Source organism: Chelonoidis abingdonii, chromosome 2 (genome assembly GCF_003597395.2).
Source record: "Chelonoidis abingdonii isolate Lonesome George chromosome 2, CheloAbing_2.0, whole genome shotgun sequence".
Classification (NCBI taxonomy): domain Eukaryota; kingdom Metazoa; phylum Chordata; order Testudines; family Testudinidae; genus Chelonoidis; species Chelonoidis abingdonii.
In genome coordinates, this window is record NC_133770.1 from 60,550,679 (window position 1) to 60,576,857 (window position 26,179).

At 39.2% G+C, this 26,179-nt stretch overlaps 1 protein-coding gene across 5 annotated transcripts in view; it reads right to left on the bottom strand.

Moving 5' to 3' along the window:
- Nucleotides 1–26,179, bottom strand: part of SNX13 (sorting nexin 13) — a 166,640-nt gene that overhangs the window by 98,274 nt on the left and 42,187 nt on the right. For all 5 annotated transcript variants that reach the window (XM_075062390.1, XM_075062388.1, XM_075062389.1 and 2 more), the window contains exons 2-3: nucleotides 8,276–8,388; nucleotides 37–139 (exon numbers count right to left, since the gene is read on the bottom strand). In XM_075062390.1, the coding sequence (XP_074918491.1) occupies nucleotides 37–139; nucleotides 8,276–8,388 (216 nt within the window). The remainder of the gene's footprint in view (nucleotides 1–36; nucleotides 140–8,275; nucleotides 8,389–26,179) is intronic.

The window sequence follows — 26,179 nt, forward strand, 5'->3', positions numbered from 1 at the left end:
TTATAATGCTTTGTAAATTTTCCTTATGCTGCTTACCTTAAAAATCCCAACAGATGTAGGAGGAAGAAATGTGTGTTCACACTGTTCAAGGTACTTTTCTGAATTTGTTTTTCCAAATAAGAGAGTAACCACAAAACCCCTAAAAAAGATAAAAAATAAAATAATCAGATTCTATATTCTAAATGTTTCATGACAATCTAAAACTTAAAAATTCAAAGGCATCTGGTAAGCAATATTTTCTACCAAAAGTTTACACACTGTGACAAAGTTCCTCCTCTACCTTGGTGGGTCCTGCGCTTACTGGCAGATTTGCTCACCTCAGTGATCTTCCCCGCAGTCTGGATCAGCTCCTCCTGTGTCTGATCAGGAGTTGGGAGGTTTGGGGGGGAACCCAGGCCCATCCTCTACTCCAGGTTCCAGCCCAGGGCCCCTGTGTACACAGCTGTCTATTAGTACTGCTGTAACAGCTGCATTACAGCTACATCCCTGGGCTACTTCCCATGGCCTCCTCCAAACACCTTCTTATCCTCACCACAGGACCTTCCTCTTGGTGTCTGATAACGCTTGTACTCCATAGTCTCCAGCAGCACAGCCTCTCACTCTCAGCTCCTTGTGCTGCTTCTCCCAGCTCCTTCTCACACACTTCCTCTCCTCTGGCTCCTCCCCATCTGACTGGAGAGAGCTCCTTTTAAAACCCAGGTGCCCTGATTAGCCTGCCTTGATTGGCTGCAGGTGATCTAATCAGCCTGTCTGCCTTAATTGGGTCTAGCAAGTTCCTGACTACTCTAGTGCAGACCCTGCTCTGGTCACTCAGGGAACAGAAAACTACTCACCCAGTGACCAGTATATTTGCCCTCTACCAGACTGCACCCCTCTGGCCTGAGTCTGTCACAACACATTGTGTAATGATTCCCAAAGGTGACTGTTGTTCACCATATACAATGCTGGATCTCTATATTTTTCAGGAAATATTAAAAAAAGAAAAACAAAACATGAAAACTCTACTTCTGTGTAACATCCTGTTTAACGTCACCAGTATACTTTGTATTGGTAAAATCTTTAGCCCTTATCCAGCACTAGGATCTGTATTGATCCCTTCCATATGGGGATTCTGCACAGGGCAGGTGTTTATACTAGTGGATCCTGATGCAGGACCAGAACTAAAGATGGTAAATATACACATAGTATTTATGTTCACAAAGATATTAGCAAAATGAAGTAGGTTTAGAGGCAGTCAAGCCATTATAAATAAATACATATATTATGTATATATTTTCTTTAAACTCTACAAAGCACTAAGCTATGCACTCAAACCGCAACATGAAAGCATAAGATATGGACACGCAAACATTTCATGCATGAAAAATACTCTTTGTATAATAACTTTTACCAGGAAGAAACTATATTATGCTATAGTAACACTGAACTGATTATTTAAATTAGTATAACAACAGCTGAAACAGGAAGGAGCAGTAAGATAAGATGTAAGGTCAAACAAGTAGACTTATCAGGTAGCTTGGATAAGAACAGAAAGCTAAGTTAAAAGCCTGAGGTTATGTTGAAGGAATTTAGTAAGCAAGTGGTTTTATTACTATTCTTTTTATTTAAATATACAATTTAATCAATGAAAGGAACACTGTAGAGCTTTTTTAAGGGATTGTCAGAAAAGATTTTATCAGAAATTAACTTTTGGTTCTTGAGCTTTTACAATAAGATGAATAGAAGTGCAACTAATTTTATTACTGCACATTTTCATCCTAGTAAAAATGAAGACGGCAGGAAAAAAATAATGGTTTCAGTTGTGATTATGACAAATTCAGTTGCTTTTTATGATGAATCAACTATTTAACCCTGATGGATGATAGCAGAAAGAAAAACACTGCTGCTTGCTGTATTGTATGTTCTCTTTCCACTTCGGAATGGGTGAAATCAAAAAAGCAGCTTTTAAAAAAGAATTAAGCTGGAGAAAAATGAGAAGGAGAAATTTATTACTGCTCATATTAGTCAAACACACACAGAGTTTTAATGGCAAATTGAAAATTTCAGGTAAACTAGCTGGAGGCCTTTAACGGCCATATGGACAATCTGAACTGCTGCTCTACACTGAAACGTAACTATAAAAAATAGCATACTATAACTGTACGGATCTGCTCCCTGTTCGTTCACATATAGTATGCTTACTTTTATGAATAATACAGGGTCTGATTAGTACAAATGGATCTGTCTGAACAGATGGGTACACTGAAGCAGATCTATTTGCAGGTTCTAATCCCAAAACTGTAAGGCTTTTTCCTCCTGCAAGCACTCTAGAAACAAAATAACTAAGAAGCAGGAAGACTGATTCTACCCCTTTTGGCAGATCATCAATATGATGATTTACTAAATTCCAATCAGTTACACTTGTGAAAAGTCATGGAGGACAACACAGTTGCACAGCATAACTATGGATATTTGGCCATGTAGAACCTTTATTACTGTAGATGATACAAGGGATGGGGGGGAGGGGGGCAGAACATAGCTTGATTTATAGATCCCAGGTGGAGTTTGCAACGCTGACAGTTAGAACATATCTTTTTACTCCCAAAGAAAGCATATTCGATATGGAAATCATTGAGGGACAATAAAAAAAAAAAAGAGCTCTAGAGTTAGTTTCAGAGAACTGTACTTTACAGCCATTGTCAATGACAATTAGCATAATTAACAGTTGAAATATCTTTCTTAGCACCTTCCCAAATGTGTTAGACGATATTAAAACAACTTTCCAAAAATAAATTTCACAGCATTATTGAAATGGTAACTATATAAACAGACAACTTTTGCCAATCATGATTAATCATCAGTTATCCATTATCAATCCTCTCTCCAAAAGGCAAATTTGCAGATATGAATTTTAAAGCAACATTTTATAAAGGAAGAGAACCAACTAATTTTTTTTGTTTTTGTTTGTTTTTTTTAAAGATGATGCATATAAGGTTTTATGCATGATAAACTAGTTTTAACTTCAAAAATAACCAATTTCTCTGTTATACTATATCAAAAGCCAATCAAAATTAACAGTTTTCCATGCACGGAAATAACAGAAACTATATATACTATAGCTTTGTCTCAAATCTGTTAGAAAATCCAAGATGGCACAAGTTACTAAAATCATATGACTAGCATGATATTTTCAAACTGAAAAAAGTGTTAATACCATTTTATAATTAAAAATACCCTCTGAACAACTTTTTAATGTTACCAGATATAGTAATTTTTAAACCCAGAAATACTACATGTTTTAGCAGGGTAGATTAATTTAAATCAAGTGATTTTAATCATGATTTAAATCAGCAAGAAGAAAACCTTGATTTAATAATTGATTGTAATCTTGTTTTTCATTGTACTTTTTAATTATTTTCCTAAAGAAAGATTGGATTCTCACTGGCTGGTATAATTTGGTATTACTTTTTGTTAACCAGGATGATCCACTATATATTTACCCATTTATTTAAGCAATTATATAGCTTGATTTATACTTATCCAAATCCTTAATTTTTACTTTATAATGATAAAAATGGTAAATGATGTATTTATCAATCTTTTATTTGTAATTTGTATCAAGCTGCATTTTGATGGAAATTGGAATTCAATTAAAATGTAAATAAAAAGAGCATTTTAACATTAGTTTTATTTATTAAAACTACCATAAATGTACTGGGATACATAAGGGAGAAAAAAGTTAAATTCAAAACATTTTCTGTATTTAAAACTGATTTATTAAAACAAGGGAAGTATTTAGTAAATTGAAGTGACTGTTTCTGCTGACCATGTTCTTCAAGATATTAGAACTAGTAGATATCTCTCACAGAGTTTTTATTCATACATTAGAAGAGGAAAACAAGTTTTTCTATTTTTTCTATTCCAAACAGTTACTCAACTTTGAATGAACTTGTCACTCAACTAGCTGAATAAACTGAAATGAAGAACATGTTCTCTATGCACCAGCAGAAGAGGAAACTTGTCAAAAACTGGGTTAGCACTTCAAGAAACTCTGGTTCCATGGGCTTGGCCACTGAATTCTACCAGTTCAGTGGCCTGCCTTTCTTTAAAAACTTTTAGCAGCAAATATAGACTGCTTGAATATTTCTGAATTTACAGGCACCTAAGGATAATCATCAACTTTTGTAATGGAATTTTGAGATCCTCACAGATGAAAGCTGCTATATACACAGACCACCCCTCTTGCTTATTTTTTATACTGATCTTCATGCAAATTTATCTTGTTTCTTTTTCTCAGAAGGTAAGCTACTGCTTTAGACAATTTGGCCCTACGTACTGTACCAGAGGGAGGATGCAGTAGACTGTAGTTACTCATCCAAACATACTCTTATCACTCATTTCTAGAAGTTAAGATAATATATATAGCTAAAATCTCAAACTTCAGAAAATGAGATAAAGAACTGGAAAGAACTCATGTCTATTCATACCTACATGAAGTGCTGAACAAATCAATTAGGTGCACATCAATGTGCATTCTTATCTTTTTCTGCTGCATCAAGCATTGGCAACTGCCTGCGGCAGTCAAAATGTCAGACTACAAAGACCACTGGCCTGATTCAATAAGACAACTCCTATGTGACTAAGCTGAATGTGCTTCCCAGTTAAAAACTTCAAGCATGAGAGAGGCATGTGGGCAAGAGACAGAAAATAAGGATTATGAAAGACCATTTGTACCACAAACTATTGGTAACGTCTGTTTCTGTCTTTTCTTTTCAACATCAATATACCATAAACAGAGAAGGGAACTCATCTATTCCACAGCAACTGGAAGCTTAACAGCAAAGGTAGAGGTTCACATGCCCACCTAGCTGGGGACAGCAAATGGTGTTCAAAAGTGCCAACACTGTGTTACTAGAGATGCAGAGTGATAATTTCAGCCCTTTATCAATATAAAACAGCTACCTTTTTACATAAGTCAAAAAGGACACTAACTGATGCACTGTAAAAAGTAATGTTTGTCTCAACTCCTTAACAGACATCGTAGAAGACACACTGATGAATACAAAAGGGGAGATTCTATGGCTTGTTTACATTCGAAAATATTAGAGAGTTTAACACTGTCATACAGGCAACTGTTTAAAACAGAATAGTGATGGGAGCTGAAGTTCTCGTCCATCTAGCTCCAGATTTCTCTGGACTAATTTCTCCCTTAAGGAATTATAGCCCTAAAGGTGATAGCAACAAATTAAGACTATTTAAGGATCAAAAGCAGCTTCAGCATCATTCCCAATTTGGGCTGCATCTAAAAACATAGGCAAACAACAGTTGTAATTTAAGATCCCAGCAACAAAAAGGGACACATTGTTAAGATATTGATAGGTAGGCATAACAGGCCAGAAGATATTCCCTGCATCCACAAAGTAAGAGTCAGATGATCTAAGCATGTGAGCAAAAGAAATCCAAGATGTTACCTTCAAAGCCTATTCTCTATGGCTACACAATTAAAATTCAATTCCAGCAAATAACTGCCATTTTGCCTAGCACCACTTAGGAGCCAAAGGAAAAAAACTGAGGAAAGATGTTACTCCTGGGGAAATTCCGCATCAAAAAATTAAAATTTCAGTGCATAATATTTTAAAGTTCCGTAAAATTCTGCATATTTTGTCAAAACAACAACATAATCGCACCAATTTCAATTATTTTGGAAATTTATTTCAATGTACCTGTCAGCAAGTATGTCTGTAACACAGACAACAAAAAAGATTCAGCAAATGTTTTTTGACAAATAAATTCCTTACTGGGCATACTAATATAGAACTCTGGGTATTAATTATATTAATTACAATACAGAAATGTATTTCCTGCACCCCTCAGAAGCAGTCCAAAGGCTTGAGGAGATCAGGGGTAATGGAGGAACTGAATGAGAGGGAAGTAAATTGCTGGGAAGAAGCCTGGGCATGAATTAGGAGGGCTGTTGAGTGTGGGTAGCAGAAGTATGGGACAGGTTTTATTTGAGAGGGGTGGGATGGACTGTTAGGGAGCTGGGGATCCAGCAAATCCTGGCTGACCTCAGCCTTTCCCATTGAGGCACATCTCCTCATGTAGCCCTGTACTCCCACTCTCTTATCCCCATGTGGCCCTGCACCCCCTACTCCCATTCAGCCGCTGGCTCAATGTTGTCACTAGCTCATAAGCCCCCTCCCCAGTCTGTCATCCCCTAATTAGCCCTTCTGAAGCCCAGTCTGTGACTCCCCAGCAACCCCATGTGCCCCGCTCTGTGCATCCCCCCATATCCTGTGCCTCCTCACCTAAATCTAAGAAAAGCACCTCTGCCCCCTCCCTCTCTGCAACTGGATGCTCCAGCCCCTGAGCCAGCTGCTCTCTCTTCTGGCATCACACCAGCCCCTGGTGAGCGAAAGGTTTAATTATAGTATGACCCCTCTCACAGCTTCCTTTTACCTGCGTGTCAGAATCAATTATTTGTAGTCTATAAGGTGCCACAGGATTCTCTGCTGCTTCTATAGACCCAGACTAACACGGCTACCTCTCTGATGCTTAAATATATAGGCTCTGAAATACTGGTGAGGAAAGGACGACACGAACTGGTAAGACCGTGCATGCCAAATAGGAAAAAACACAGATATAGACAGACAAGTATCAAGCAAAGATCCATAGCCAAAATTGTTGAGTGCTACCTGTTTTGTTCAGGATGATAAAGATGAATTGGGTGTAGGGAGACCTCCCAAAGTATTAAGATTTGTTTCTTTCTGGTATAAAGGTAGATATACTACACTGCATATTATTTAATTGCTAAGTATAGACGAGTAATTTACCTTAAACATCAGCTTAAAACTTTGTTTGCTTTAATGAATCATGACAAGTACTTACTTACCTTTGTATCAGAGGAAGAGTATTTGGAATTTTACATAATTTGGATTAGATTAATATGACAGATCAATTAGTGAAGAAAATGCAGACAGGAACAATTCAGATACAACCTAGCTTCACCTGTTCTGTACACATAGCTCTGTTCCTCACACACTGATACAGTTTAGAGTAAGCAAGTATCATGCTCCTGAAAAGATTAACAGCACTGTCATGGTAACTTTCCCCAATCTGACCCTTAGAGTCCAAAAAAAATGGGGTACCAGCATGAATTCCTCTCAGCTTAATTACCAGCTTAGATCTGATAAGCTGCCACCAATCAGGACTTGGAGTGCCTGATAAACTCTGGTCTCCCCAAAACCTTCCCTGGGGACCTGAAGACCCAAATTCCTTGAGTCTCACAACGAAGGGGAATAAACCATTTCTCTTCCTCCTCCTTTCTTTCTCTCAGATCTTTCCCGCCCTGGGTACACCAGGAGATTACCGTGATTCAAACTCCCTGAATCACAACACAGAGAGATCAGGTTTTTTCTCCCCCTTCTTTTCCTCCCAGGCTTTTTTTTCTCTCCTTAGGTTGTCCTGGAGAGATAGACAGATTCAAGCTCCGTGAATCTAAAACAAAGAGGAAATTTACCTTCCCCCCTCCCTGCTCTCTCTCCCTTCTCCCCACCAAGTCCCTGGTGAGTACAGACTCAATTTCCTTTGAGCCTTAACCAGAGGAAAAATTAATCAGGTCTTTAAAACAGAAAAACTTTTAATAAAAGAAAGAATAAAGATAATCACTGTAAATTCAAGATGGAATATTACAGGGTCTCTCAGCTTATAGAAACTGGAGAAAAGCCTCCTCCAGCAGAAATACAATTTAAAATACTTCTAGCCAAATACACATTAAAACTCTACCAGCCAGAAACACACTTGCAAATAAAGAAAACCAATTAAAAAGACTAAACCGCCTTTCTACTTGCACTTACTGCTTGAATAGAAATTAGAGCCTGTAGTACATCCGTCACACTCAGATCCCAGAGAGAACACAGACAAAGAAAAAACACACAAACACAGGACTTCCCTCCACCGAGATTTGAAAGTATCTTGTCTCCTGATTGGTTCTCTGGTCAGGTGTTGCAGGTCACTGTTTGTTAACCCTTTACAGGTGAAAGAGACATTAACCCTTAGCTATCTGTTTATGACAAGCACTAAGTAGTGATAGGTAGGAAGGAAGGCAGGAAACCTCATGCACATTACATTCAAAATAACAACATTCCACTTGAGGATATGCTTCATGTCTTGATAGTTTCCTATTAGTGTACTTCTACCCTTTTCCCTCAGTTTTAGTTCTCATGTGTTCTTTTTTAATGGTAAAATTAAATTAAATTTACAAAATACACTATAATCCACAATAGAGTATACTTACCCACCCACAAAGCAGAGGATATAAAATGCAAAGTAAAATATAGCAAAGGGTCCAAAAGTTACTAGAAAGAGCACAACACCAAGGCTTCCCCATCCCCATATGGAAAGACTGGTCTGAAACAAAAAACAGAACAGGAATAATTAATGTAGTATTTGTACATTTTGGAGAACTTTTAGTAAATTAAAATTAACATATTTGTAATGTCTTAAGAGATATCATGACTGCCTATTTTGATTTGGTTTTCAGAGTTTTAGTTTTAGTTTACGTAAAGAGAGGAGGTTTCAAAATATCAGAAAAGATGTTTTTATAACTGAATATATTTGAGCTAACAATCCCATTTAGCAAACAATTAGATTGCACAATTCTTTCAGCAACTAATTCTTCCTTCTATGCAAAAATTAAATATTACACATCCTTTACATACTGTCACCCCTACTCTGATTATGCATTTGTACATTTCTCTTCCTTGGGTCCTCTTATTTTCATGTAACTTTCTACTTCTTACTCCTCTGTTACAGTCTTTACACCTCTTTAGATTCATCTCAGACTTTCTGGAGAAGGAAAGTGTGATGGTTCTCAGGTAACCCAGGACTATGAGTCACCCCCTGCCTCCAGCAAGAGGAAGCCTTGGCCATGGTGGCTGGATATTAGCCACTTATGCTCTCCGCTCCAGGCTATGCCAGCTCTGTCTTCGTCTTGCAGATTAAAAATAGGTGCTCTCCAGTCCCTGAGTCTCTTTGAGGTGTTCTTCTGTGATCTCCAGCCCAACACTGGCTACTCAGAAATCCCAGAGCCTCTGCCCCCAAAGGAGCAGTGCACATCAGAGTTTTCCTTAAGTCACTGCTTCTGTAAAATCACACAGCACTTGTGAGCACTTACAATAAAACAAAAGTGGGTTTATTTAAGAAAAAATGGCAATTTAATTGGAAACAAGAGAATGCAGTGGAAACAAATGGGCATAATACAAAACCAAATAATAAAATGCAATCTTTTGCAAAACCTGGATCTACATTTATTAATAGTTAATTTTTCCATCAAATAAAGTGAGCTCCCCTCCTGCCCCCGCCCCCCCCCCGACATGCATAAAGTTCAATCTCTTGCAGAGCTGGCTGGCTTCACAGGAACCAGGATCCAAACTCATGAGATGAACCCCTTGTGACACCCTGGCTCCCCAATATTCACCACGGTCATGTAATTAGGATAGGTTTTGTATGAAGTATACCTTGTGAGGTGGTATTCTAACAGTCTTGATCTGCTAGACAATATCATCTCACTAGATTTTGACTGTTTGCAGTTTCTCTAGTGGTGTTCCATTGAAAGTCTTGGGATGGAACAATGCTAGATAATTGAGTCTTGCATTATACCACCAACTAACCAGGACAGGCTGACAATTCCTTCCTGCTTGAATAGGCCATCACCAAGACAAATTATCCTGGAGACTAACTTTTACTCCATGTCCGTAAAGTATACTTTCACTATAAATACTTTTGCCTTAAATAATATTATCTTCCATACATCTTGCAACGATTATGAATCATTACAAGTTACGAGCTTTCTGTAGATACCTTAAGGATACATATTCCGCAAGATATGTTTGGCTGAGTAAGACTGTCAGGTCTGAAGTGAGTCTTTTGCCAAGGAGTCTGTGTCACAAGAAGTATATGCTCAGGTCACACAATAACCATCTTTCCACTTGTGCACGACCTTCCAGTCAATAAGTGCTGCTCCTTCATTTAGACAGAAGGAATTATACTAAACTAGAGACCAATACAAAATGGTCCTTCCTCCACTAATACCACTGCATTGGCCAAGAGCTGCATCAAACATTTTGTTGAAGGCTTATTTGGAGGGTTAAGTTAATTGTGTGTGTTAATTTCTCAGTGACAGGGTCATAGAAGTTAAGGACAGATCTACTCTGACCTTCTTTATATCAAAGGCCACCAATACCACCCACATGGAAGTTCATTACAAGCAATCTATGTTGCTCCACAATATGCTTTCCCCAAATCACTTTATAGTCTCACATTTTTAGACCTCCTCCTCTTGTCAGGAAGTACTAAATCTGGGACCTGATGGTACTGCTTGTGTGTGTAATTAGGTGTGCCTCCCTCTTTATGAAGTATATATTGGCAACAATCAGGCCATGGGCTGGTTAACTCTAACATATCCTCACCAGCTTCATTTCTGGTTCCAAAGGCTTATCCTCCATGACAAGTGTCATAGCCCTCACTGTGTTCTCCCACATGCTTGTTGAGATCTGCTATATCAATCAATTAGTTTGCAGTACTTCATTTATCACTAGGTTCAACACTATCTGGAATTCCTCATCCTCCCTCAATCATACAACCAACCTGTAGCACCTTATCTGCATATAACATTAAATATTTCTTCTCTGCTCAGTGCTATTTTAACTTTCACAAGCAAATCTCTCTTCCTCTGGATGTCCTCAACCTTATCCTGTAACATTTCTGATTATTCCTACTCTATTCCTCCTTGCTGCTGAGCCATGATATATCATCTTGTAACCCACCCTGATGTTCACGGATTTTTATCCTTCCATTTTGTCTCTGGTACGCAGAAAACATGCACTCTCCTTTTCAAATCTCATCTACTTCTCTTCATTTCCCAGGCATCATTCCAACATTCAGGGAAACCAAATACAGTTGGTAGGCTCACTTCTTTAGCCGAATGCACCTGGAATGCAGTAGCATTTTCCCATTTCCCCAGATATCAGACAAAGCAGTTGTGCATTATTTCTGGGGAATGCCCTAGTTTTGTACTGATATACTCCCTGAATATGAAGACCCACAGATTATGTCTTCACTGTGTATGGAAGCAAGGCTCTTAGCTTGGATCAATAGACTTGGGCGAGCAAGGCTCACACTAGTGGTCTATAAATAGCAGTGTGGACAGTGCTTTGAAGCTGCAGCTCTGGCTGGAACTTGGGCTTTGAAACCTACCCTCCTCCCTAAGCTTCAGAGACCAAGGCCCACCTCGAGCAGCAAGTTCAAGGCCCTGTCTATACAGCTATTTTTATAACATTAGCATTAGCCCTGCTAGCCCAAGTCTGCTGACCTGGGCTGGGAGGCTTGTTTCCACAGGCTGTGTAGACATATTCATAGAGCATGTGTGATTGACACAACTTTTACAAAGCAGTTGGCCAGGCCCGATGTTCTTGATTTCAAATCAGAGTTCCTACCACAGCTTATGAGCCCCTTCTGTCTGGAGCAGTCTGGTTATAAGGCGCCAGACACCAGCCTTTTGCACCCCCACTTTCAATTAATAACAACTCTGCCACAAAAAGGAAGAGCAGTTTATTTGTCAGAGGATATACATATTATACCAGCCGCATGAGACATTTTCTAGGGCAGTGGTCCCCAACCTTTTTATGGCCAGTAGCTCATTCATGTTTTCAAAAGAGTGTGGCAGGTGCCAACAATTTTTCAAGGCTTATTTGGTATTTGTACATTAATGAATACAAAAAACATTGTATTTAATATTACATAGCATATGAATCCATAAGATAAAAAGGGTAATTTTACATGTAAAAGGTATTAATTACATTATTTGGCAATTACTCTTTCACCTTACCATGTGAATTTGTTCTTTTTTATCTACCTTTAAGTATAATTAAGCAGTTTTTACAAAATAAACATCATAAACAGTTTTCATCTTATATTGTTGAACTGCTGGTCCAAATATATTTATTATTATTCTTACTTTAACATAGAATGAAGCCTGCAGCCCCGGAGTTCTCTGTCCCTGGCAGGCGCGGGGCTGCGGCTTCTCTCTGGCTTAAGCTGTGGTCCCGCGCCTGCCAGGGACCAAGAACACCCGTGCCTGCAGCCCCGGAGTTCTCTGTCCCCGGCAGAGGCGGGGCCGTGGCTTCTCTCCAGTTTTGAAGCTGGAGAGAAGCTCTCTCCCCGGCAGGCACGGGGCCACAGCTTCTCTCCCCTGCTGGACACTAGGCGGACATACATAAATGCCCCGCGGGCACTGCGTTGGGTCCCACTGTTCTAGGACATGAAACCCACCTCAACCATGAAAACTCTTTTGGAGGGTGGGGAATATATAGAACTATGGAAAGGAATATATAGATTAGCCAAGATCAAACGAAGAAGCTCAAAGGACTTGGGAGCTGTGAAGTATGCCAAAGATGAAAAGAGAAGAGTACTGGTGGAAGAGGTCATTTGGAAGTGGCAGCAGTATTATAAGAAATTGCTCAATGAATATAATGTGAATAAACCACTGAGGGACGAATGTTTCAGTCACCACCTCACAAGACCTGTCACTACAGCAGAGACTCAGACAGTGGGGAGTGTGGCTGGGGAAGGGTCCCAGAGCCTGGGATCCACCCCAAGTCCAAATGCTGCCCTGCAATCCAAGCTCTGAGAGTCAGCTGCCTCATACTCGGGCCAGCACAGGTGTCTAGCTGCTGTGTAGATATACCCTACATATTACTTTGTTACACTGCTCGTGTTCCAATGTGAACTCTCAAGATGGAAAATTTTAATTCTTCAAATCATCTGCTGACAGCATTGTAAGATGAAGCCTAGCTTATTAAAATTTACTTATCAAACTCTCATTAGACAGTTACTTTACATAGTTCAATGGACAATTCTTCACCAGAAGAAGGTGAAGAACTGTCCATTGAACTATGTATGATGAAACTGCCAGAATAGTGGAATGAGATTTACGCTGTCACAATGCTCAATCAGTATTTACACTGTAATTTGTAATATGTATCCAGGATCCTCCAGCAACAAAGTAGCCTCCAGATACAGTTTTAAAAGTTCAGTATAACAGTGGAGATAGGACCAAACAGTAGAGCCCTGCAAATCTCAGGATATACACGTTTTATGCACAGACCATTTTTGCAGCTCACAGCTTGGATGCAGATACAAATTTTGTATCCACACAGGGCTCTGCAGCACAAACTCACAAGAACAGAGAGGCTGTCACCCACCCCTTAGGCTGCAGCTCTGCTTTCTGAATCACAAATCAGTAGCAATAGCTCCCTGAGCATTCTGGGTGATATAGTCCACAGCTTGCTCAAATGGAGGAGATAAATGACAACTCCCAGAAGGGAGCACAACCGTGTGCTCTTGCACAGGGAGCCAAGCACAGTGTGTGTTAGAGCTGCTGAGCTCCCTGTGGCAGGGTGGTGCCACACACAAGGGCCCAGGATGTAGCCTCCCTGCCCGGAACAGGGAAGGAGGTACAGTGGGAGGTCTCAATGGAGAAGTAGGGGGCAGAGGGGAGACAGTTGGGGGTTTGGCACAACTCTGCATCACTGTTGCATGGCGACATCTGGAGCTCTTATGTAGAGCACTGCAAATCTGCTAATATCTGTGGATATCTGCAGCTAATTTATGTGGATCGGAGGTGGATACAAATTTTTGCATCCACACATGCAATGCTGCAACATGGCCTATAAACATAGTTAAAGCATAGTTCAATCCAGTCTACAGCGGAATATGGAAAGCATGCTTTAACCTGATCCCAAGCATGAAATAAATTAATACAGGCAATAATTTAGAGGCCTTCCAAGAGTTCTGCAATACTGAGGGGTTCTCAATTTTTTTCTTGGTGTGGACTAAATCTCAGAGTGTGTGTAATTTACCACCTCTCCTACAAGTTATTAAATAACATCCCTGTGGGAATTCCTGTAATTGCTTACATGGAAGAATAACATTAAGTATTTAACGTACTTGTCTTCTAACGTGGTTTGACAGCTGTAAAACAAAAGGAGATCCAGCACTAAGTTGTCTGCCAACTCTTCTCAGAGAGTGATGAAAAGACTACCTTTAATTCTTATTCTCTGAAAGGAGTGATTAGAATATTCAGAGCTTACACACTTTGGCTTCGACTTTATGCATGGGAGTCAGAAAGTTCACTTTCTGGAACAGGTATTTAGACCCTTAGAAGAGTCAAAAGCCATATGACCCAAGGGAACAGATATAATAAAGTGGCCTTTGTGCCCTTCTGGTGGAAAAAAATAAAACATTTTCACCTCTCAGATTGAGACATATCTACTCACCCAGCAATATATCCTATCATAAAATATGAAGAATTATATGTGATTCTAAATCTTATTGGAATGTTAAGAGTGAAGTTCTGCTTTCCTATTCACTAAAATTACTTGTTTCTTCCTAAGAGAGAAGCTAGTCCCCTGAATAAGTGCCCCAATATCCATAGTAAAATGCAGTCATTTGTACAGGGGAGGGCAGGGGGACTCAAGAGCTGGAAGACATTTTTCCTTCTAACATCAGAGATTTTTATAGATAAATATTAATTAAAACATTAATACAATTCAAAATCTAGTAGCTGAAAATTGAAACCGCTAGAGATTTTTTCTGGCTGTGAACTGCTTTGATGTTACTAAATGAAGTTATCCTTGTCACAGAAAATGACATGCTATTTTATTGCTCATTCTCCCCTTGACTCTTCGGACCATACACACATCTTTTTATCATGAAAAATCCACAATTCCAGCTCCAGTCAGATCAACTTGAAACATAACTTTTTTCTGCTTATTAATCTACAATTTCAAAACCACTGCTTTTTCCAATGTTTTCTAATGAAAAAACAAACAAACATTCTTCAATTCTTCTGCAGTTCTCACCTTGCAGAATGTCTTGTGTCAGGAGACTAGAATCTTTTACAAAAGCTTAAATTCTGCAGAAAACAACAAATACCGAAGACCTCTGCCACCCTAAAAGTTGACATTTCCAGTGGCCCTTATTATACGTAAGCTCCTGTGTGCACCATAGCATGGTGGACCAAAATTTTGTATGACAGACGCAGCAGTGCGGAAATTTTACAATAGCTTCATTTAATTAAAAATAAGAGGTTTGTTAATTTCTTTCTGTATTACTTTCACTTATATTAAATTCTTTTACACTGTCATCATATTTCAATACACCTCATATTTTTGCATGGAAGTTGCCACATTTTGGAATTGGGGCCTTTAGCGGCTGAACAGAGAGTTTGGGATTGTGGGATAAAAACACTGGCCAATATTCTCAACTTCAGTCATCTACAGACTTGAGGATTTGGTTGCCTCTTCTACTCATTATTCCTGTATATCTTCCTGTACATGTTTTCGGTGGTATATAATACTTCACAAAATATGACAGTTCAAATTTTGCAGAACAGTTCTGTGACAAGAAATAGATTTCCTGGCCACATAATACATAGGGCACTGATGCTAACTAATCATGGAATCTTCTAGCCAAATCAGTTCAAGATGTAATCGTTTTATCTTTGGGCAAAACATTATGGCCTAGCAGCAAAGTGAGAAATAAAAGTCTTAAAAATAAAAGCACAAAAACAAAAGTTTCCATTACACAATATGACAAAACAAGATTCCTCCAATTCTAGGTACTCCCCAAGTTTACAGAAAACAAAAGGTATTCACTGTGCCCTCAAAGGGGTGCTAGGTGCCACAACTAGAAAACAGACATGGGCCCTATTCCAAATAGTTTACAGTCTAAGCAACAATAAGAGAGGGCAAGGGAAGACATGACAGACTGAAGTTCGGGTATATGAGGACCAAAATTTATAAATACAAAAAAAATCACACTAGATTTTCTCTATAATTTTTGAAGTCATACATAATGCTTATACTGAGGCTTTATTAAACGTGTATCGCATGATCTAATCTTAGAAGTCTGGGGAAAAACTTCACATTGAGAAGACAAAAGACTCTCTCTATAATTATCAAATATCTCCCTCAAAACTTTCTGGGTAACCAGGACAGTGAACTTCTCTACCCCATACCATTTTTGGTAATTTAGCATATAGCTGCAAAAAGAGACAAATCTCTTTAGGCATTTTAATAAGCTTTCTTAAGACTAAAATTTAACTGACCCAATTGCATACTTCTCTCACTACTTGGTACCATTGTATTAATTTTAGCTGAGATATTCACCCAAATTCTTCTATACTTTATGAAATGGTACATAATCCTATTGATTTCTAGCTACTCAAAAAAGCTTATCTTTAGAAAAAGTATTATTTAGGCTTCTTGATAATGGAATTCCCAAGAACAATTTTAGACAAAGTCTGCAGCAATTAAGACTCACAGCTACATCTTTTTTTTTTTTTAATTTATATATCAGCTACTGAAATTATAAGAGTTAATGCAGGGGTTGCTCCGGAATCAAATGAAGCTCTTCAGAAGTTAATATGCGGCTCCTTCGATAGGCACCGACTCCGGGACTGGAGCTACATGCACCAACTTTCCAATGTGCCAGGCGGTGCTCACTGCTCATCCCCTGGTTCTGCCACAGGCCCTGCCCCCACTCCACTCCTTCCCACCCCCTCTCCTCAGCCTGCAGTGCCCTCGCTCCTCCCCACGCCCCACAGAGCCTCCTGCATACCACAAAACAGCTGATCGGGAGATGTGGGGAGGAATGGGGGGGTGCTGATGGAAGCAAGGGGTGCTGATCAGTGGGGCTGCCGGTGGGAGGGAGGCGCTGGGAGGAAGTTAATGAGGGGGCTGCTGGTGTATTACTGTGGCTCTTTGGCAATGCACATTGATAAATTCTGGCTCCTTCTCAGGTTCAGGTTGGCCACCCTAGAGTTAATGCAAGCAAAGTCCATAATTCTACTGGGCTAGCATAAGGAGTCACACTCCAGGAGAATTTGCTACAAACATGTAATACCAGCTTAGTAGAAAATGTTGTAGAACTATTTACTTTAGCATAAGCAGCTAATATTCCAATGTCAGTATTTTCCAACTCACACCCAAATGCTGAAGATGGACATTACTGCTAATGTTGCTATAAATAATCAAAGTAATTTACAATTCTGCATATTTCTCAAATGTTTCCAGTTCTATTATAGTTTTAAAGAGAAAATTATTCATTCAAGAGGATCTGTGAACTGATTCCCTGAGAAAAGGAGGGTATGCTTTGGTTGTTAGGTGAAGGCATTTCTCTAGGAGTCTTGGGGTACATCTACACTGCAAAAAAACCTGCAGCAGCAAATCTCAGAGCCTGAGGAAAGTGACTTGGGCTCACCATATAGGGCTAAAAACAACAGTGTAGACATTCTCATTCAGGCTGGAAGCCAGGCTTCCCTTCTCACCAGGTCTCAGAGCCTGGACTCCAGCCCAAATGGGAACATGTATACTGCTGCTATTAGCTCCATAGCATGAGCCCAAGTCATTTGACCCAGGCTCTATGACTCGCTGATGCAGGGTGGGTTCTTTTATTTTTGTTTTTTTAACAGAATTTTTACTGTACCTTTTTTGTAGACATGTAACTCCTATAGAAATCTACTTAGACTTCAGAATATAATGTAGGCTTCAATCCTGCAAAGACTCAAACACTTAATTTAAGCAGTTCAGTGGGATTACTCACTTGTTTAACACTGAGCATGAAAATGAGGTTGTGGGACTGAAACTTAAAATTAAATTATGAAAAAAGTCATAGCTCAGCTACAGAAAGGGGGTTTCCATAAACGTTATGTCTGCCAGATAGCTCAAAGTTACACATAATTCTGTATTGTTCTATAGTTTCTTCTTTTTCTGGGTCCCAATTTAAGAACATAGCATGATCCAGCTCTCAAGAGAAGGAAGATGCACCAGTTTTGCAATTATAGATAAGTACTTCCTTTCTAAGAGTACAGAAGACATACACATCCTGCCACTGGCTCCATCAGCAATTTGTAAGGGAGGGTAAACAAATTGTTTTCCCTCCTATTTCCCTCACCTCCACATACCTGCCTCCTCTCCACATACTGAATAAGCTAAATAAGGGTAAAGTTGTTATAGACATGAGAATGGACGGACCAGGTTAATCGTTGGCACGGACAGGACTTTTTAGAGGCACTCCTTAATAGTTGAGCTCCATCTCCTGGTCAGATTACTCCATGTTTCTTTTTTAAGGATAAGAATGGTGACTGGTACTATTCTCCTAGTATAAAATTAAGATGCTCACTAAGAGGTTAGTGGGTGGGAAGAGCTGTGTTTTTTACACTGAGTAGCTAGCCTAGGAGAAGGAAAGCATGTGATATACAGGTGCAAGTCTCATGAAACTGATTAAGTTGGGGTTGTGCTTACTTCCTTTTTTGAGAATAATAGCAGAGCTCATTTATAGATTCCCTCTTGCCCACGAAAGGCTTGTATGGTTTGCATCCTGCCTGGGGTGTCATTTAGGTGAAAAGAGATTCCAATTTCTGACTAGGAGGTTGCGGCCTTCTCTCTTGCTACCATGATTCATTCCTTTGTCACCACAAAATTGGATTGCTGCAATGCACTCTATTGGGAGCTACATCTTAAATTCATTTGGAAACTGAGACTGAGCTGGTGCATCCTCTACCATTTAAGCAAGGTCTCTCACCATGAACTTGTTATTAAAAAAGGCACTGAAATTTGCATTGGCTGTCTGCAGGTTTCCAGGTGGAATTTAAGTTGATGGTTATGGCCTACGGTATGAAGCCAGTAATGGCTTTGCACACACCTTCTTAAGAGACTCTCTTTTCCTGTACCAGAATGACACAGTTAAACCAGCAGAGGTACGCAAGCCAGACTCCCTTAATATAAAGTGAAGAAGATGCTAGCATGATGGACCCTTGAATTCAGAATCTGCTCCAATACGACCCATATTTGTTGATTTTCATAGCATAATGCAAAATACACCTTTTTACATAGTATTTTGGGTATGGAGTTTTGCAGTGTTGCTTAAGAGACTATTTGGCAGATGTAATGTCTCAATTTTCCACTGTTAAGTTTAGTTATTGCTTTACACAGAGTTTGCTCCTGGATTCATCTTTAAGTTTTAAAAAAATTGGAAGGGCAATGGGCACCTAGGATAAAGTGGTTTTTTATTGTTTTGCTCTCAGAAAAGCAGAATAAAATACTCACATTAAGACCTTGTTCAATACCACTGCAAAGTGGTAGACTTCATTTCTCAGAAACCTCCAAATAGCTAGATTGTAAAGAAGGATATTTCAAAAACTTTAGGGTCATATAAGGCAAATGCACCAAACTTTTTAAAAAGGTATATTGTGAAAATTATATTCCTTGTATTAGAAGCTGAATATAAGAATTTCTGGATTTGCAGAATGATTCATGTTACAAGTTATTAGTAAAAATCAGCAATTATGTTTAACTTTTTTTTTCTGCAACATACTAGTTTTCCACATTTTGAACTAGCAAGTTCAGAGGCATACGTAAGGATATTTTAAGATGTACACGTAAAAATAGAATTTTTTGTTACATTTTTAGAATAGCATAAATCCCATGACAGGAGTTTTTATTTTTCCATATCTGTGGGAGTCGGTAGTTCTGAAACTGAAACACAAAAATGGCAGACTAGATTACTGAATATTCTGCTACTATAAGAATATATTCCATATTAAGTGAGAAGTGCATCTTGAAATGGAACTTTCCTCTCTTTAAATAGCTGCACAAAGATAATCACAGGGGGCATATAAAGCAGCAATTTTGAAACTGTGTTTTACAAGTTACATATTTTTAAAATACATAAATTCAGTTGGACCTGAAGCTTTGTAGGAAAGCCCTGTTTCCTTCAGGAGAGAAAGACTCAGCAGCATCAGCTATTTGTTCCAGCTCTCAAATTCCACTAGTTCCAGATTCTGAGGGCAGAGACAGGCTTGTTTAGAAGGTGTGGAAAGAAACAGGTAAGTGGATAGGGAATCTCCCATATTCAAAATGAGCCAAGTAGTTAACAGTGTTGCCAACTCACAGATGTGATTTTGGACCCTGCTGCAACTGGTCTTGGGAAGACTGCAAAAGGTTCAGCCTTCACACGATTTCGTGACACTCAGGTGGAACAGTTTCATGCTTTTACATCCTGATCCCCACAGACAACTTTCACAGGAGCATAGATACATTAGCTATGCTGCCTAGCTACTAACACCACACTCTATTCTTAGACCCAAGTAAAAAAGACCAAGAATCCTGACAAGGGCAGTTGGGACCAAGAGTCAAAGCAGGGTGAAACCTGAGGCCAAGAGTAGCGGAAAAGTTTGTAGTCATGTTCCAACCTGGAATCAATACCAAGGATCAGAGTCCAAGTCAGAAGTCAAGGTCCAAATCAAGCTTAGGTCAGAGCCCAGAGTTCAAGAGCAAAAGCAGGAATGAACGTGGCAACTACAGAACACCTACGCTGTTGACTAGACACTTTCTGGAACACCCTTTGGGTTCATATAGGGCAGGGAGTCAATCAGGAGCCATGAGGTTACTTACTGTCTGTCAGACCCCTTGAGGAGGGACTTCCCATAGACTGTGCCCACAGTAGGTTGTGGGTAACGGAGCAAGAGTTGGCTACTGCTTCTCATGGATGGCAGAGTGGAGGTGTTTGTTGCAGGCTCAAGTTTGAGACCCACAATGCCTTACACTAGAGGTGGGCAAACTACGGCCCGTGGGCTCTTCCTGCCCAGCCGCTGAGCTCTTGACCCAGAAAGCTAGTCCCCAGCCCCTCCCCTACTGTTCCTTGCTCCCCACAGCCTCAGCTCACTGCGCCACCAGCACAATGCTCTGGGTGGCAGGGCCGTGATCTCCTGGGGCAGTGCAGCTGCAGAGCCCGGGCTGGGTGGTCAAGCGGCGGAGGTGTGGATAGTGGTCAGGGCAGTCAGAGGGCAGGGAACAGGGGTTGAATGGGGGCAGGGGGCGTTGGATGGGGCAGGAGATTGGGGGGGCCATCAGAGGGCGAGAAGCAGGGGCGGTCGGAGAGAGCAGGGCCAGGCTATGCTTGGGTGTTTAGGGAGGCACGGCCTGCCCTCCATACAAATTCCGAAACCCGATGTGGCCCTCAGGCCAAAAAGTTTGCCGGCCCCTGCCTTACACAGAGTATACTGCTGTGTCACAAATACAGCCAAGAGAATAATTCATTTTTTTGGTTTTGTAGCTGAACAAAAAAAAAAATACCAAAAAGAATCCGGCTCATTTTGAATGGACTCGAACTTTTTTTTGTCTGAAACTAAATGCATTTTTCAGTGTATTTACTATTTACCAAAAAAACTGTTGCAAATACATTTAACCCACAGGCAAAACATGTCTCCTTGTTAAGCTCTAGTCCACATAAAGAACAGTAGTATGCTTACTTCCACATCAGCTAAAAGAGTAACTGTTGGGAAGAGGTTTGTGCTGTGGATCTGACAGCTCTGCGTTCAAACTCTGCTGATGATCCACCACGTGGGAGTGGGAAAAATATATATATCATATAAAAAGTTAATGTAAAAACCACACAGTAGTTGCTGGAATGATTTCATATTGCCAAACGTATTTAGAAATGAAATTGAATGTTGTGATACTACTCATATTACTGTTGTTTTCTTACTGTTTGTGTTTTAGTTAATTGGAGCTATCCTTTTAAGAATAGGGTGTGGCACCATTCTAGAGAGTATTTGAGATGCAAAGCACTCTGAGAGACATTTTGCCTATGTCCAGAGAATGGAAGACTCTGTGTGTGTAAGCTCCAAGAAGTTCAGATTGTGATTTAATAAACTTGCTTTTCCAAACAGCAAGTCTCAAAGATGTAACAGTAATGCTTATGAGAGACTGGATGCCTCTGTATTACTAATGAGGATCCTGCAATAGGGACCAAAAAAATCACATTTTGTTATCAATACATTTGCGACAGTTGACAAGACTAGCTGTCTCCTACGTGCTGGGGGTGAGTAGAAGGAATTTTAAAAAATAATCAAACCAAAAACATGATTTAAAGCCTTTTAAAAGCGTTTTGTGATCTTTGAGGGATCTGACTCATGATTTTTTTTTTTTTTTAATTTTTTGTTGTTGGCATTACTGAGTTAAAGTTTCTTTTGCTATGGTAAGTCAGTGGAGAGTGATTGGCATGAGGATTAGGAAGCAGGTAATGAACAAGTGATCAAGGGTTGCAGGACAAATATAAAATTGAATCAAAGGTCAGGGGCTTGAGGGGCAGGATGTGTGGGGGGAGGAGAAAAAAAACTACAAAAATTGTGGACTTATTTCAGTTATTTGCTTGTAGTGATGGCATCCCTTTCCCTATCTGTTATATGTCTAACACACACAGCACATGTTTGGGCATTATAAAAAAAAAATTTTTAACATACAAAATGGCAGCTATCAAAATTTTGAAATATGAATAACTTCCATGTTTCTGTGACTGTTCCATACTCTTGCATTGCCAAAGGGAGAGTAAGCAACTAGGTGCCCATAGAGTAGTTTGAGATAGCCATCTTCATACTAAAAGGGGAAATGAAACCACTTACATGGAAAGAACTGTCAGATGTACAGGGAAAGGGGAAAAGAAAATCCCTGATATCGTCATTTTAATAACATAGGCATTACTTACAGAGTAAAAAAAAAACTTTCCAACAGAAGCATGAATTTTGTTGATAGTATCTCTAAGTTGTTGGTTTTTTAAATAAAGGGAAACAAAAATCTAAAAGGAAGTTGGCATAAAGACTCAGTTCCAGAATCATTTACCTGAACCACAAGACTTTAAGAATGGGTTACTCCCACAATATTACAGCTGTGGTAACCCAAGACTTGTCCAGCCACCAACAAGAAACAGACTGATTCATATAGCTGGTTCCCCTTTCCGTGCAGTGGAGTTGTGAGAGAGGTGGAAAGACGTATCTACTCACTATAGAGTGGTGGCAGCAAGGGTGTTTCTTTGAAACACCCACATAACAATCATTTATTTCATATAATCAGCTCTCTTATATCTAAATTAAATTCCATTTAGATAATGGTTTTATTTAGTGTAGTTTGAGTAGCTACTATAGAGCAATTACAAAACTACTCAGTTTACACAAAGAATTATCAAATCAGTATATTAGTTTTTAAATAAGAAATACAGTGCTAAATTTTGCTTAATATATTTAGCATCACTGCTGGAGTGATACAAAACTGTCAATGATGGGTAAGTTATAGCATATACAGTAGTTATCAGACACTGTATGATAACTAACCTATACACTTGAGTTTAAATATTTAATTTAATTCCAAACTCATCTGCCTTTTAAGTTTTAGTTTCCAATTCTGAGAGCAACTGAAATTCGTTCATGTACATATAATTTTTATAATTAGAGAAGAGGTCATTTTAGTGATTAAGACACTTAATTATTTTGGGATTCAAACTACGGTACTTCAGCTAGGATGACAACTAGAATCTGGAATGTTGTAGGTGGAACTAGAATTCTGATTCAGACAGCATATAACAAAAAAAGAAAAACAGTGAGACACAACAATGATAACACATGAAATAAACTGCTGAAGTCTTTACACTTAGATGACTTAAGATTTTGACAACAAAATGAAAATGATGTCAGGTGGAGCTCTGCAAAGTCACAGCTCTGCAAATTACTTATTCTCATCTTCCTAGTAGCATAGAGAGGCTAGTAACTATGCTAATCTGTAGTAATATAACTATCAAGATTTAACAGTTTGTCTTTTTAAAAGTTACTTCTGTGATCCATTCTCATCCTAGGAAGCTATAAAGCTATGAAAAATTACAGCAAGGCATGCAGAATAACCCAATTCTTTCATTACATTTTTCATATTGCAAAGGAAAATGGGGAGAGAGGGAATCGATCTAGTTATGCAACTTCAGCTACATGAATAACATACTTCGATCGACTTACCACAGTGTCTTCACTGCGGCGAGCTGACTGTTGCCACTCCGCTATCGACTCTGCCTGCGCCTCTTGCCAAGCTGGAGCACAGGAGTCGATGGGAGAGCACTCAGGGATCGACTTATCACGTCTAGTCAATCTCCACTGGATCGATCACTGCCCCAGCATCTGGCTGCGGTTCACAGCCAATGGAAGCTGCAGAACTGGAGCTTGGGGCAGAGCAGAGGCAGCAGATGGAGCTAGGGCCGCCGCTTCCCAGAAGCTGGGTAAGGAGCATGCCCCATCACCCATGACACTCCCTAAGTGCCTCTTCTCCCATTTTAGTCAGGGCTATTTTTAATAAAAATAAGTCATGGGCCTGTGAATTTTGTTTACTGGCAGTGACCTGTCCATGACTTTTACTAAAAATACTTGTGATAAAAACATAGCCTTAGTCATGACAGACATTGGGGCCCAGCCTCTGACTCCAGGAGACACCATCATGTATCTCATCTGGGTGGTCTCATATTCCTACTTTACATCTTCTCCCTACCTGAGCTCTGATCATCGCAAATGATTAATATTTTTTATTCAACCCAGCATGGAAATGTACACGCCAACTCATGGAAAAAACACTGATCTGCCCTGTAACTACAAGCACTTGTTTCTAGACAGTTCTGGACACTTCAGGGAAGTGGCCTTGCTTTGTCTCCTTGTAGAGATACAAACAAACAGAAATCCATTCATTTCTCAACTGCCTCCCCTCTCTGTCTCTAAACAAATAAAATACTGCAGTGCAAAAGGCATAAGAATTACACAAGCAGAAGTCTTGGATTGCTGTTAGCTTTTTGTTTTTCTGGAAGTGAGGTTAGGGTGGTGGAGTTATATAATAAGGGAGAAAGAGCAGAGTGTGAAACAAGAAATGAGCAACACTGGTGTCAAAGCAGGACACTGTAAGAAAACTGGCCTATTCTTCAGAGTCCGACCTTCAGTGTTGATTTCAATACCTGGGAACTGGTGGGAAAAAACTGCCATGGCTGCAGGTCATAAAGAAGATCCAATCTAGGGTATTTTCAAGAAATTCATGTACCTCTGGGTAAAAAGGGAGCGTGTGCCAAACGTAACCAGTGCAACAAAGAGATGCAAGCCTGGTTGTCAGAATAAAATAATAATATGAAAAATGCTCTTTAGAAGGCAATAACTTTGAAGATGATGATGACAAAGACATGGACATGTCTGAACAATCTGGATCAACAATCTGGTTAGTAAATTTATTTTCCTATTATTGCTGGATTTCTGAAATTATTTTTTATTGCTTAATATAATCAAACATGCTAGGTAAAGACTTCCTGTTTAAAAGTAAAGCATTATTAGCCATTTATGAATTGTAACATTTTAGAAAAGTTTTTTTCCCCACCAAGCTGTTTGGTATGTTGCTAAAGATCATGTTTAAAACAGATTTAGATAATCTTTATGATCTATTATTTTCCCTATAAAACCGAGTTTAGCAGTAAAAGTTATAACAAACTGAACAAAAATTCAAGTTTCAAGCACTCAGTTTTGTCATACAAAATGTTGCAAATGTAGCAAAGATAAGAAGAATTCTAGAAGAAGATAACAAAGGGAACCTGAAACTAATAACAAATGGTTGCAGTGCTCATTTAATGCATCTTTTGGCCAAGGGGTTAAGTACAACTCCAAAAATAAAGGGAAAATGTTGTTCAAATTGGAAAATACTTTAACAACCACTTCACTTCAGCTTCACTGAAGAGAACAGGAAGAAACTAATTCTCCTAAAGATGTACAATGGAATTCAGTGGTTGATTGTTTTGAGCTGTTTATTAAAAAGTAGCCTATTCTGATGACCATTTGTGAAGAAATCATGACAAAATATATGAAACTATCAAAGCCAAAGTAGTCAACATTGGATAAAGAAAAATGCAGAAGATATGGTGATTATATTAAAATCTATTTCCATATACTTGGACAAACTGCAGGAAGTTTGCTGCTACTGTATTTTTGATTAAATTTGGAAAGAACTTTGAGACATTCCAAGGAATACCCAACAATAAAGTTAAATTGAAGGTGGTAAAGAAGCAGATGGATCGAGTACTGTACTGCACCTTACTTTCATGTCAATATTCTCAACGCAAAGTACCAAGGTAGATGCTTAGCAGCTGAAGATGCTGCTGTTGCCCATGAACATCTAATAATCACCCATCAACCATGCTAACTATAACAACTCTCAGGGCTGGAAATGAACAATTCAAGAGGAACATGTCTCCTGACGTTTTAAAAGAAAGTCATACCACCTTATTGGTGGAAGTC